This window comes from Nycticebus coucang, chromosome 1, assembly GCF_027406575.1.
Source record: "Nycticebus coucang isolate mNycCou1 chromosome 1, mNycCou1.pri, whole genome shotgun sequence".
Lineage (NCBI taxonomy): Eukaryota > Metazoa > Chordata > Mammalia > Primates > Lorisidae > Nycticebus > Nycticebus coucang.
Window position 1 is genome coordinate 8,540,705 of NC_069780.1, and position 13,972 is coordinate 8,554,676.

The following is a 13,972-nucleotide window of genomic DNA, read 5'->3' on the forward strand; positions in this document are numbered from 1 at the left end:
GTCTGTGAGTTCCCAAAGAGCAGATGTGTCTGCTTATAACAGGCTGGGGGCTTGGAGCCTTATAAAATGGACATGGAAGTTTTGCAGTGAAGCACAAGGAATCAAATTGAAACCATCTAAAATCTGTATTGTTTTGGTGGGGAGGAGCAATTTCCTGTGTTGCTGCCCCTGGAATGGTGATCTGTCCAGGTTAGAAGTAACCAGGTAACCGACATGGTTCTATTGGATTTTAAATAACTAAAAAATTCACTTTCCAGGAACATATTTGTAAGACCCTAAAGCACAGAGATTTCTTTTCTCTCTTGTCTCAGAGCCCTCACAGTCCTTGCCATAATGGCGAGTGCTCAGTGAATGTTTAGCAAATGGGGTAGCTGAGGTCAGAGACACAGCCCCTTTCTCAGGGAGGTTTTCTTTGAATAGTGACTTCTTTTTTTCTGGATTAAAGATTAAAGGTCCAACTGAGATGATTGTATTCTGATTTATAGATTTATACTGTTTAGTAATTTTTTTTTCTTTTAATAGGTTAGTGTGATCTCAACTCAAGGCAAAAGTGGGATATCATGGCATCCAGCTGGGTAAGTAAAAATCAATATTCACAGCACAGTAACTTATATGATAAGTTAAAACACAGAAAGTCAAAATATCAAGAAATTTTTTGGAGGTTGATACAAAGTTTATCTAAAGAATTAATATGCCAAAAAGGCTAGAGGATACCAAAAATAATAAAATATTAAATGTATATATAAAGTTACATAGTTAAAATACTTTGTGATGACACCTAAGCAGAGATGTCAAAAAAACAGACAATAAATTTAGTATATAATCTAAGGATTTATTATCTGATAAAGAAGACATTTCACGTTAGAGAAAAAGAGATGCATTAGTCAACAAATTTTAGGAAAACTTCTATTTGGAGTAAAGATAAATCTGTATTCATTTCCCTTTGCAGTAAAATAAATTTCAGGTGAATAAAATACAGCAATGAAGGAGTTGAAAAATGGGTAGATTTTGAAAAATAATCTTAGAGTGGAGATGACACAACCATGACATAAAACCAAAAGCCTAAAAGAAAATATCAATCTATTTATATATAAATTTGTAAATTGCTTAGTAGGATGTAAGCACTCCAATTTGTACAAATAATCAACACATTGAATCCCATAATGGCATCAATGTATTTATGATCTATGTACAAAGGATTTAATAAAAAAAATAAATAAATAAAAGAATTTTAAAAAATAAAACAAATTTGTAATTATGATAGCAAACAATACTATTAATAGAGACAGAAAACAACCCAAAAGAAATGAATATTTGCAGGACCTTAGAAAAAACCTTATTTCCTTAACTTGCAAATAACTTGAATAAACAAATTAAAAAAAAGAACTCAATGCAAAAATTTGCAAGGGACATAAATAGGCCAAATAAAGAATTACATAATTATGAAAAGATGCTGCGCCTAAGAATTGAAGAAATGTAAGTAACACATTTTCTACCTACAACATTGATAAAGGTGAGAAGGGGTTGGTAAGACCAGTGTTGGCGGAGGATGTGAGCAGGGCAGCTACTCCATACTCTTTTTCCTGGGCGAGTGAATTCGGCACGCTTTTGAATGGTATTTTGGCAAGATCTATCGAGGTTTAATGCAATGTCCTTTAACTCAGTTAATTTTACTTCTGGGTATGTATTTTGTAGATGGACTTGCATAAGGTTGGAAAAACAGGGGCCTAACAGCACTCATTTGTATTTTTGAAAATATGTACATAACATTAATGGTCATCTGGTAGGATATAAATTAGCAAATTATTTATTTGTAACTTATAACCATTTTTATGTGGTCATTAAAAACAACTATGAAAAAGTGGGTCAGCTCTATGTGTACTGGTGTAAGAAACTGTTCCATGGTATATTGATCAATGAAAAAAAGTCAACTTAGAGATTAGTGTGTACGGAAGGATTCTGGGTGCGGTGGCTCACGAGCCTGTCATCCTGGAGCTCTGGGAGGCTGAGGCAGGAGGATCACTTGAAGTTGTGCATTTGAGACAAGGTTGTGAGTGTGAGCAAGAGCAAGACTCCTGTCTCTACTACAAACAAAACGTATTCGACTGTGATGCCTGTGGTCCTAGCTTCTCAGGGGACTGAGGCAGGATGACAGAGTGAGACTTTCTTTAAAAAAACAAAGATACAGAAAGACTGTATTACTTGAAAACTTTCTGGAATGGTGGAATTGTGAGTAAAGGCACTTTTACTTTTCAGTGTATCACCTGTACACGTTCATTTTTAAAAAAACTATAAACATAAATTATGTTTTATAATTAAGGGGCATGGGAAGTTTAAAGAGAAGCCTGTACAGAGATGTCACCAGCCCTTGGCGGGGACAGTGTGGGTGGGAGATGGGATATTGTAAGGATTTGCCAGACCCCAAATTACTCTCTCAGCCAGTGGCCAGGAGGCTAATCTTCCCTCTTCCCAGATCTGAAATCCGTGTTGCATTTATGGGCATCTAATAGGATCAGATGGGAAAAAAACATCCCTCCAAAATATTGGTGTTAAACAACTGTTTCCCTCTAGCCGTTATCCATCAGTAAATGGACGTGGAATCGGTCAGGCTCTCCAGCTGATGCCTGCAGAGTCGTGGCACCTTTCTGACAGGCTGGGAGAGACCCAGATGAGTGTGTTTGAGGGTCTAGTCACTTCCTGTTGCAGCCATAACAAGTCACCACAAATTTCGCAATTTGAAACAATGTCCACTTACTATCTCACAGTTCTGTATGTTAGAACCCTGAAGTGGGTCTCAGGGCACAAAAATTAAGAGTGGGCCTGGCTGCCTCCCTTTCTGGAAACATTGAGGAGAATCTTGCTGTGAGTTCATTCAAGTTGTTGGCAGAATCTAGCTCCTTGCAGCTGTAGGACTGAGGTCTTCCTTTCTTTGCTGGCGACCCGCAGGGGCTGTGGTAGCTCCATTTCTCCTCATCCTTGTACATGGCCCTCATCTCAGAGCCAGCACTAGGGAGCACTAAATCCTTCTTACACTTGGCCTCTCTTTGCCTTTTCTTTCTGGGGCATCTCTTTCTTACCTTCCCCTTTCTCCTTCAGCTGGAGACAAGTTCTCTGCTTGATTAAGTTGGGCGCACCTACATAATACAGGATAATTCCCGTATTTTAATGCATGGAACCTTACATCTGTAAAATTTTGTCGTAAAACATAACACGTTGACAGTTTCCAGGGATTGTGGTGTAGACATTTTTCGAGGGGGCTGTTGTGTTGCTACCACAAGGGCCTAGGAGTGTGGCTGCATCAGAGAGGGTCGTATTTGACATGGGGTGGCAAGAAAGAAGGGAGGGGAGCAGGCCAGGAATGGGGACCATGTCCCCAGAGGGCAGACCCTCAGGTGAAGAAACGGGCCCTGGCCTGAGGGGGTTCCTACTGCCTCTTTTTTTCCCCTTATTTTTCCCCATTCCCCTAAAGAACTAATACTTATGAGAGAGACCTCAGAGAGCAAAGATTTAGAACAACTCAGAAGTGATACACAAAGTGTACCAAGTATTTCTAAAATATTCTGTATGTATGGGCCACTTCTTTGTAAAATTTTGTAATGAATGTTTTGAAAATAAAGGTGCATTTAGCTACAATTTCCCATTTAGGGGTGACTTTTGGGACACCCTATGATCCTGCAATCCCACTTCTGGGTTTATATCTAAAGAAAATGAAAGCAGGGTCTTGAGGAGAGCTAGTTCTACACCCACGTTCGCTGCAGCACTTTTCACAGTAGCTAAGAGAAGGAGGCAGCCCAGTGTCCATTGACAGATGACTGGCTGGAGGAAATGTGGTTCACAACACAATGAAATCCTGTTCAGTTCTTACAGAGGAAGGACATTCCGACACAGCTGCAGCTTGGGCAAACCTTGAGCACTATGTTCTGTGTAATAAGCCAGTTACAAAATGACAATGACTGCATGATTCCGCTCACATAAGGTAACTAGTCAACTGCCCAGAGACAGAAGGTACCGTGGTGGTTGGAAATGAAGGGGGGGGGGGGGAAGGGAAGGTACTTAATGGGTTTGTAGTTTCACTTCTGAAGCAAAAAAGTTACGGAGCTGTGCTTCAAAACAAGGGGAATATCTCACCACTACTGTACTGTGTACTTAGAATTGGTTAAAACAGGACATTTCATTTTTTTTTTTTTTAAACCATGGTACAAAACAAAAGCCTCCTCAGATGCACAACTGTGAATATTCCTATCACAGAGTTTTACCTGTCCTCTTTTTTTCTCTTGTGCACAAAAGCACCTGCATACACAAAGGCAAACAAGCGACCAAGTCTGCGTTTCTACAGCGGTAGCTTCGTATATGGTTACACGTGTGGTTGGTGAGTTTATTAGAGTGATAGGATCAAGGCAAGAGACTTCAGTTGCGATTTCAGTGTATTACCGTTAAAGATTAAAAAAAAAGTCTGGATTCCATCCGGGATGTTGCAACCCTGCCATTGTGTCAGATGAGTACATAATCCTTGTGGCATTAGTATTTCCTTTGTTTGGAAATATATGAATATCTCTGAATATCTTACGTGGTTCTTGATGAAAAGCCCTGATACCTTATTAGTTTGTATTCCCTGGACTGCACTCGGGCAGCCTCCAAATCAGAGTGTCATGGAACTCATGTTCTTTATTAAGAAACCACAGCAGTATTTTTTCTGCCCGTACCTTCTACAATGCTGAGTTCTTTACTTCTTGGTCAATTACCAACTTACTTTTACAGAATAATAATAAATGCAATTCCTCTTTGTTTGAACTCTCGAATTAGAATTTTTGTTATGGTACTGACATTTTTCTAAACTAACTCATAATTGTCCTCACCATGAACTGTCATTAACATATGGGTCTGCTGTACGTTCTTTCCCCCACACTAAACTCCAGTTTACAAACTGAGGAAGGGGACCGTAGGGCTACTCTGGCTGTAAGGAATGAAAGAAGTTCTATAAAAATGTATTCCATAAATACCTTCCCCATCTTGAAGTTCATCCCAAATGTAGTTAAACAATTACAGTAGCAAGAACTTCATGCAGCAGGCTGTGGTGCGAGCAGAATGAAGACAGTCCAACCACAATCCTCATTCTCCCTGTTTTGTTAAAAGGTGTACTCTTGAAGATGGCCTTGAGCGGATTACTTAGTCTCTCTCCTCCTCACTTCCAGGGACCCCCTCAAATTCAGTAATTCATTCAGAATGGCTCACAGGACTCACTGAAGATATTAAGCTTACAATCACAGGTTTGTTACGAGGGGCACACATGGGGGAAGCTTTGGATAGGTCTTGAATCCAGAGCTTCTGTGTCCCCCCTCTGTGGAGTCAGGGTGCCTCACCGTCCTTGCATATCCACTGGAAGCTCCTCTGAGCTTCTGTGTCCTGAGTTTTTTGGGTGCCATTACATAGGCACGGTTGGTTAAATCATTTGCCACACGACTGATCTCCATCTCCAGGCTCCTTTTGTTTTTTTCTTTTTTTTTTGAGACAGAGCCTCAAGCTGTCACCCTGCATAGAATGCTGTGGCATCACAGCTCACAACAACCTCCAACTCCTGGGCTCAAGCGATTCTCCTGCCTCCACCTCCCAAGTGGCTGGGACTACAGGCGCCCACCACAACACCCAGCTATTTTTTTTTGGTTATAACCATCGTTGTTTGGCAGGCCCAGGCTAGATTCGAACCCACCAGCTCAGGTGTATGTGGCTGGCGCCTTAGCTGCCCTTTTATCCTCACTCAGTCTGGCCGACCCTGTGATCACAGGGCTGGCCTTTCTGTTACTCTCTCATCCTGAGTGTATCTGAGGACCTGTGGTCAGTCACCTCAGCAGCTAACACTGACACTCCCATCACACAGGAAATTCCGAGGGATTTTGAAGGTCTGTGCCAGGAACCAGTGTAAAGACCAGGTAGATTCCTAATGTTCCACATACACATAGCTCACATTGAGGCACAGACTCCAGAGACATCATATTCTTTTATTTCTGACTGTATTATCACTAATGATGCTATCTTTTGCTGATTGAAGTTTTGATTGATAGTTAAATGTCTAATGATGAAGAAAAATGGGAAAATGGGTTAATGTTTTGTTTAGAAAAATGGGAAAATGGGTTAATGTTTTGTTTTAAATATAGATTGGCAGACAGGATCATTCAAAAACCTGAGCTCCATGTAGGAGATATTAACAAAGGGATCCTCGGTGGTGGAAATGTTGGGGAAAGTTGCTAAGGGGGACACTTGCAAATAGGAAAAGCTGGTACATGATGCTGTGTTCGTGGTGAGAGTCGGAAGGCACCACCTCCTTCCCCACCAGCTCATCCTTCCTTTCCTGGGAGTGAGACTGGTGCAGTTTGACACGTGGGGACACCGTGGTCTCATTTCTGCTATTAACCGAGAGGAATGACTGCAGTGCGAGGGTTCTCTGGAAGGGCGCACTGTGCAAACGCAAGAGGATTTGGGGAAGGGAATACTTTTTAAATTTGTCCCATGGCTGACACAGCCCTGAGCATCTGGCAGCTGTTTCTTCTGGGTTCACCAGAGTTTGTGAGAACCCTGTCCATTTCACATTTCTTGCTCTGGCAGGGACATCCGACTAGACCTTTCCTTCTTGGTGGGTTTGCTCTTACTGATCATGCAGAGTTAAAATGTGCATGGGGAGAACACCTGTGTTGATGTGTGCAGACATGCTGAACTCCTCCTCTGGTCTCCCTCCCACCCAGCACCTCTCAAGTGGAAGATCTGGCTCTGTAACCGTTGTCACATCCCAGGCAGCACAGGCATCCCTTTGGGTTAGGAATCCGTCAGCATGCTGGCAACTTCCTGTCTGGGGTGTGTTTTAAACCGTGTTCCCTGAAGCTGCTTTAGGTAAATATTGGCACTCAGACAGGTGCACAAATGGCCCTCTGCGGGAAGTTAATGAAAAACAGGTTAGACCTGGATTTCAAACCCAAACGTTAAAGCTTTGTTTCAGGATGAAGCCTGGAAAGAAATACTGTGTAATCTGAGTGAGAGGAGAAAGGCTTCCTGGGAATGAATGGAATGAACCCTAAAGAGATCTTGTTTGCCACTCCTTGTCCAAGCCCAACCACGAAGGAGGGAGGGTCTCTCTTTTGTATTTAATCATGATAAAGGTATAAATTGTGGAGATAATGATCAGCCACTGAATAAGCCCAGTAAGACAGAGGCAAAGTGGAAAAACCGTTTTAGAGCAAGGAATGCAAAGTGGAGAAAATATGATTCTCTTAAAAGTCTATTTTTTGGTGGCTGTAAAGCTGTTAGAAACAAATATTTAGAGTATCGAGCAATAAGATGAATGCACAGGTCTCACATGAATGAAAAGAGATGAAGTAGGTGAGAAAGTTCTCAAGTCTGTCCCTCCATTATCAAATCTTTGCTCCTTTCGTTTTCAACTATTTGTGTTTGATTATATGCCTTACCTAGGCTCTGGGAGTGTGTTTAAATAGGAGTAGTGTGGCGTGGCACCTATAGCTCAGCAGGTAGGGCACCAGCCACATACACCAGGGCTGGCGGGTTTGAATCCAGCCCGGGCCTGCCAAACAACAATGACAACTACAACCAAAAAATAGCCGGGCGTTGTGGCGGGTGCCTGTAGTCCCAGCTACTTGGGAGGCTGAGGCAAGAGGGTTGCTTAAGCCAAGACTTTGAGGTTGCTGTGAACAGTGACATCACGGCACTGTACTGAGAGTGACAGCTTGAGACTCTGTTTCAAAAAAAAAAAATGAAAATAAAAATATTTTAAAAATAAACAGGAGTAGTGACTAAAGATTGCATTTGTAGGATTTTTTTCATTTGGTATAAAGCTCTGAAAAGTTTGGCTTTGATGTGAGTAGTGGCATTTGAGAATTATCGAAAGAGATGATGCAGAACATGAAAGCATTTTTTTATTCACTCATTCAATTAATATTTACTGAATATCTTCTGTGTGCCAGATAAAGGCTCTGGTGATACAGGAGAGAAAGAGAGATAAAAAAGCATAAACCTGCATTTTATTAGGGAAGGCAGGTGATAAAGAAATATATAGTACATGAAATCAGTTTTAAGTGCTGTGGGGAAAAGGAAAGGTGGGGAAAGAGAATGATGGGGAGAGTTATTTTCTGTTCACATATAGGAGCAGACGTCATCGTGGAGCGAGGGAGGGAGCTCGGAGGACATCCTGGGGAAGAGCCACCAGGCGGAGGGGACAGCAGGACAGTCTGCGGCAGTGGTGAGGTGTCCTGAGTGCAGCAGAGTCACCACGCAGTGTAGAAGGGGCAAGATTGCAAAGAGATTTCAGGATACTTTGGGTCCTCTGAGAGTCCCTACAAGTCCCGAAGGTCTTTATATGAACTGTTCAAGGAGTTCCCATTCTCTAGGTTCGCTTAACGTTAGGAAGCGTTCTTAAATCTGGGGTGACTTGTTAAGATTATCACTTCCAAACTAACTCATAAATAGCCCATAAAATAATGCATTTTGCCATCACAGCCTGTGGACGTTAATGACTTTGGCCATTTATATAAGAGATAGTCTTCCCGGAATGTTAGAAACGATAGATGTCCCTGACCTCAGCTCCTCACAGGTGGATTCCTGTCCCAGCAGAAGTGAGGAGGATGGAGACTGAGTATCACCACGGCAGACCCCAAGTGCTGCCCAGCCGGTGACGTGGTCACATCTGTGTCCCCCTTCCCAAGTCCTGTGTTGGGATCTTAACCTTCAGGGTGATGATGCTGGGAGGTGGGGCCTTTAGAGGTGAGTAGGCCACATGCACGGAGCCCTCATTGATGGCATCAGCGCCCTCGCAACGGAGGCCCAAGACAGCCGGGTCACCCCTTCTGCCACGTGAGGACACAGCCAGAAGGCGCTGTCTGCGAGCCGGCCATTGAATCAGTTGGCAGCTTGACCTGAGATTTTCTCGTCTCCAGAACTATGAGAAATAAATCTCCATTGTTTATGAGCTACCTACTTTATGGTATTTTGTTCCAAAAGCCTGAAATGACTAAGACAACCAGCCACTGTCCTCCAACCAAGGACCATTTAAGAAGTTGTAGATGACGCCACATTCCTCACTTCTGGGAGGCAGATTTTCTTTTCCACAGGTAGCTTGCAGGTCCCAGAGACAGAGGTGTCACCCCCACAGAAGTCAGATGTGTGTAGAGCTGAGTATGTGGCTAGAATAGCCACACTAGTCCTCAACTCTTGTGACCTTTAGCCAAGAGGAAAATTTGATCAAGACCTCTTAACTAAGTTAAGCACTTGACTTTGTGGGACAAAAATATAGTCCTCTGATAATGGTGCTAGATGACTCAAAAGAAAAGGAATGTAAATTATTTATAATCTTCAAACAAATACATGGAAGTTAGTCTGAGGAAGCTGTTTGTGTTGCTAGCGTCTTTCTGGGGTGCTGTGTTTCAAGCTCAGCCCCAACAGCTGGGTTTGCTGCCTTTGTCGGAGAAGCACTGGGTGTCTGGAGAGACGGGCAGGGGACACGGTAGGATCAGCGGACACATCAGGGCACTTCAGTTCTTCGGTACACTTGGCACCACCTGGCTTCTGGAGTAGCTCTGAAACCTCCCAGGATACAGTTTGTGACTCCCAAGGTCACTTTGATTTGTGCACTATTGATATTTGCAGAAAGCAGCGTCATCAGGCAGCCAACTGTCCAAGGAAGGCCGCGGAGAAATGCCACCCCTTGGGATGTCACTGTCCTGCTTCCTCCTACTCCCGGCAGACTCATTCACATTTATTAATTAAGCCGCTGTCTCGAATATATGGTAAAGAGTGAAAGAAAATGTCACCACCCTCTGCAACTTTATTTTAGAGAAGAGAGATGGAAACAGTGAGCGACACTGAGGGCTGAGGGCCTGCAGAGGGGGAGGCTGCGGACGTGGACCCCTCAGACCACACCCCGAGGAAGGCCTGCAGGGGAAGGGGGCCCCTGAGGAGGGGCTGAAGGTGGAGGCTCGGTCCAGCTGAGGGAGCAGCACAGACAACGAGCGGCGCTCAGGTGGGGAAGGGTTCAAGCAACCCCGCTGGACTTTGAGAGAACTCACGTGTGGAGAGAAGTTGGGACAGACCACGCAAGGCCTCACAGACCAGTGCAGAGGGAGAGCACTGAGTAGGGAGTGACAAGATCCTCGCCTGCCACGTGGTAAATGCTCGGAGAGCCCCAGGAGGCGAAGAAGGAGACACTCCAGTTGAGGACGGCCGTGGTGGTGACCACGAAACTGGGAGGAGTGCGCGGAAACCCTCCCTTAAGACTCTCAGCAGGCCTTGCAGACGGCCTAGATCGGAGGGAGGAATCAATGCAGATGCCCAGGTTTCTTGTGCCTTTTGCAGGGATAGGGACAATGGAGGACACAGAGCAAGTTGGGGAAAGGCCCAGAGTGGGAGCTGGATTGCCTGGGTTCAAATCCTGTCTGTGCCTCAAGCTAGCCCTGGGATCTGGGACCAAGTTCTGAAGCTCTCTGCACCTCTGTCTTCTCCCCTGTAAAATGGGAGTGACACACTGCCTCTCACAGAGTGCTTCCGGGGGGCTAAGCGAGCAGGTGTGTCCACCATGCGAGGGTCGCAAGGGGGAGAAATAGCTTGGGAGGAAGTAATGAGTTGATACGTGACAAATGAAAACAGATATGAGGGGCGGCGCCTGTGGCTCAGCGGGTAGGGCGCCGGTCCCATATGCCGGAGGTGGCGGGTTCAAACCCAGCCCCGGCCAAATAAAAAAAAAAAAGAAAACAGATATGAGATGTAGACCAGTTAATATACAGGAGCAAAGCTTGGCATCCACGTCTGGGCTGGAGCTTGACTGTGGAAGTTGTCCGCAGACAGCGGGGGAATGGAGGGAGTAACCTGCAGCGGGATTAGAGGACAGGACACAGAAAGGAACTTCCCACTCTGGAGGTCAGGCAAGGGGAGGAACTAACAACGGACGGAAGGAGGCCGGAGACCCGCAGGTGAGACGGGACAGCGGCCGGGCTAGCGGGTTGACACACTCCTCTGAGGAGTCAAGGCTTCTCGCTGTTATGCTCAAGCTTCATGGGAAACAACACCCATTGCGTATTTGTCCCTGTCTTCCCTGAGTCCTGATCACATTCAGCTTCCTTCTCCGGCCCACACCCGCCTGCTGTCACGTTCCAGGGCTCTCGCTGTGAGAGTGCCCCTGATGAAAAGCTGAAATTAGGACTATTTCTCCTTCAAGTGAGCACAAGAACCAATGGAAACATTTCGTTCCACCCTCTTGGACACTGCAAACAAAGCCTCGATGTCAGCCTGGCACCCCTCAGGTGCCCCTGCGCTGCCAGTCCTGCCCTCTGTGGGACGTTCGCCACCACCTGCCTGTCCTCTGCTCTCTGGGCCGCAGAGCGAACCTGCGGTGTGGACAGAGGCTCCACCTTTCGTTGGCACAGTGGCCCTGGCAGCCCGTCAGAGAAGGCACCCCAGGCTTTCCCGTAGGAACTGGGTGCCAGCCAGCCTTCCTCTCTGCATGTCACCTGCTGTGTCACCCACATAGGGCTGCTCTAAAGAAGTCCCACAAGCTGGGAAATGTATTCTCTCACAGTTCTGGAGTGTAGAAGTCTGAGCCAAGGGCCATCCTCCCCCTGAAACCTGCAGACCCGCAGGTTCTGGTGGCTTACGGGTATGGGAGCTGGGAGCGTAATAATAATAACTCTGTTACAAAGGACAGATGCACAAGAGGAAACCAAACAGAACTTTATTAACATATGCATTTCAAATATGCAGGGGAAGCCCTGGGTGGCTCTCAGAGAGGAAGATGCTTACACAGCCCCTTCAACAAAGAACAGTGAATTTTTAATGACAAGACAATGGCAGAGGACTTTGCGTTTCCACAGCAGCAACAAGGGGTGGGGGCAAATAACTGGCAGGTGAAGGTCAATGAACTTGCTGCCCTAAACTCCTCTAGTACCACAGCCAGCTGCTGAGGGCCGAAAGCGGTCCTCCATGGTGAGCCTGTGTTCTCCCAGAGAGCGTGGGGCAGGACACCTTTTCGTCTTCGTAAATCTTTATCCTGCTTCTAGGCATTTTGGATTGGGGGCCCACCTTACCTGAGAGGGCCTCATCTTAATTAATTACACCTGCGATAACCCTGTATCCAGATTTGCTCACGCTCTGCTGTGGGTCAGGACTTGAGCTCCTCCCGGGGGGCTGTGACAGCTGTGTCACTTGACTACATTTCATCTCAGGGCCTTCTCTGTAAGCTTGCTTTGATTTCAAAAACTGCCTTTTTCTTGAAAAATTGAATATTTTCTGAGTTTTGATTCCTGTATTTTCTCTCTCTGTTTTAAGCAATCTGCTGCTAAGAATCGTGTGACTGCTGTATTTTTTTGTACTTTACTCTATTTTCCCTTATATCATAAAGCTTCATGACCCAACTGAGTGTCTTGACTTTGAGCAGAGAATGATCATTTCTCCTTGGCTCTTTGAGAGCTCTGGAGTTTATCTGAAGCTTTGATTTGAACCCCTAATTATTTTTATTTATTTATTTATGTATTTATTTATTTGGAGACAGAGTCTCACTATGTCACCCTCAGTAGAGTACTGTGGCATCACAGCTCACAGCAACCTCAAACTCTTGGGTTTATGCGATTCTCTTGCCTCAGCATCCAAAGTAGCTGGGACTATAGGCGCCCACCACAACACCCGGCTATTTTCTTTTGTTGTTGTTGTTGCAGTTGTCATTATTGTTTAGCTGGCCTGGGCTGGGTTCAAACCCGCCAGCCTTGGAGGATGTGGCTGGCACGGTAACCACTGTGCTACGGGTGCCGAGCCTGAAACCCTGATTATTTTATTATGGCCTTAGGAAGTGCCGAGTGGCGTGGCTTCATCTTCAGAATTTCCCTGCAGCACCTGCTATTCATGCTCTGGAGCATTTGCCTTTAAATATGTCTCAGATCAGCCAGCAGCGTTGGCATCTTGTGTTTTCCTCTTTCACTCATCTGAGTATAAATGTTTAACTTCTTGCAAACTCAGTATACTTTGTGTGGCTTTTGTGAGTCAAAAGCCAATGGGCCATTCTCAGGGGTCATGGCAGAGAGCTCCCCAGGCTCAGCTTGTGGCTTCAAGGCATCTTGGGCTATTGCTGACCTGTCTGAAGGGTTATTTTTGGAGATCAGGAAAAATTATATTGGCACGAAAAAGGTGATTCAAATAAGATGCCACTTAGTCTAGTAATTCAGAGCCAAGACTGAAGAGACAGACCATCTGCTGGCTGTGAACTTGGGCAAGTTGCTTAAGCTTCGTTACCTGTGAATAGGATTTGTTTATCTGCCATGTAAGTTGATTGTGAGGATTGAATAAGCGAATGCGGGAAAGCTGCTTAGGACAGCATTCAGCAGGTGGTGAGCAGCAGCAGTTGTTCTAGAATGAACAGCTCCTGTTATTTTCACCCTTAATGTAGACAGTCCTTGCTTTAATTTATTTTCCAACTTGTTTCAGCATCATTTTCCTTTTGGGGGCATATGAAGGTCAAATTTGAGAAAAGGAAAACAACTAAATGTGTTTAAGGGATCTGATGAAACAAGATTAAAAAAGAAAAGACTTTGCCAAGCATTTGTGCGACATCTTGCTAGCACTGACACTGCATGTACTGGGAGACTGGAAATAAACTCCGCCACGTAGAGATTAGTAATATAAACATCAAGGAATCAAGCCTGCCTTGAAGCAGGCAATGTAAACAGCTTTGTTTGGCTGGAAAAAGGCCAACATTCCTGAAAGAATGAGCTCATTGTCCAATTCTTTATCTTCCACGCCCGAAAGAATCCATGGCTTGTTTGCTCATTTTTACTTTTGTTTTCTAGGCAGCTGAGCATGAAATAGATTCTTTACCTTGGATGTGCATTAGAAGCACTTGGAAGACTTGTAGGATGTGAGCACTCCAACTTGTACAAATAATCAACACATCGAATCCCATAGTGGTATAAATGTATTTATGATCTATGTACAA

General features: G+C 44.7%; 1 protein-coding gene across 2 annotated transcripts in view; it reads left to right on the forward strand.

The window, feature by feature from the left end:
• Window positions 1–13,972, forward strand: part of ANXA3 (annexin A3) — a 52,905-nt gene that overhangs the window by 2,511 nt on the left and 36,422 nt on the right. For both annotated transcript variants that reach the window (XM_053590770.1, XM_053590845.1), the window contains exon 2: window positions 523–575. In XM_053590770.1, coding sequence (XP_053446745.1) covers window positions 561–575 — 15 coding nt within the window. In that variant the 5' untranslated portion in view covers window positions 523–560. The remainder of the gene's footprint in view (window positions 1–522; window positions 576–13,972) is intronic.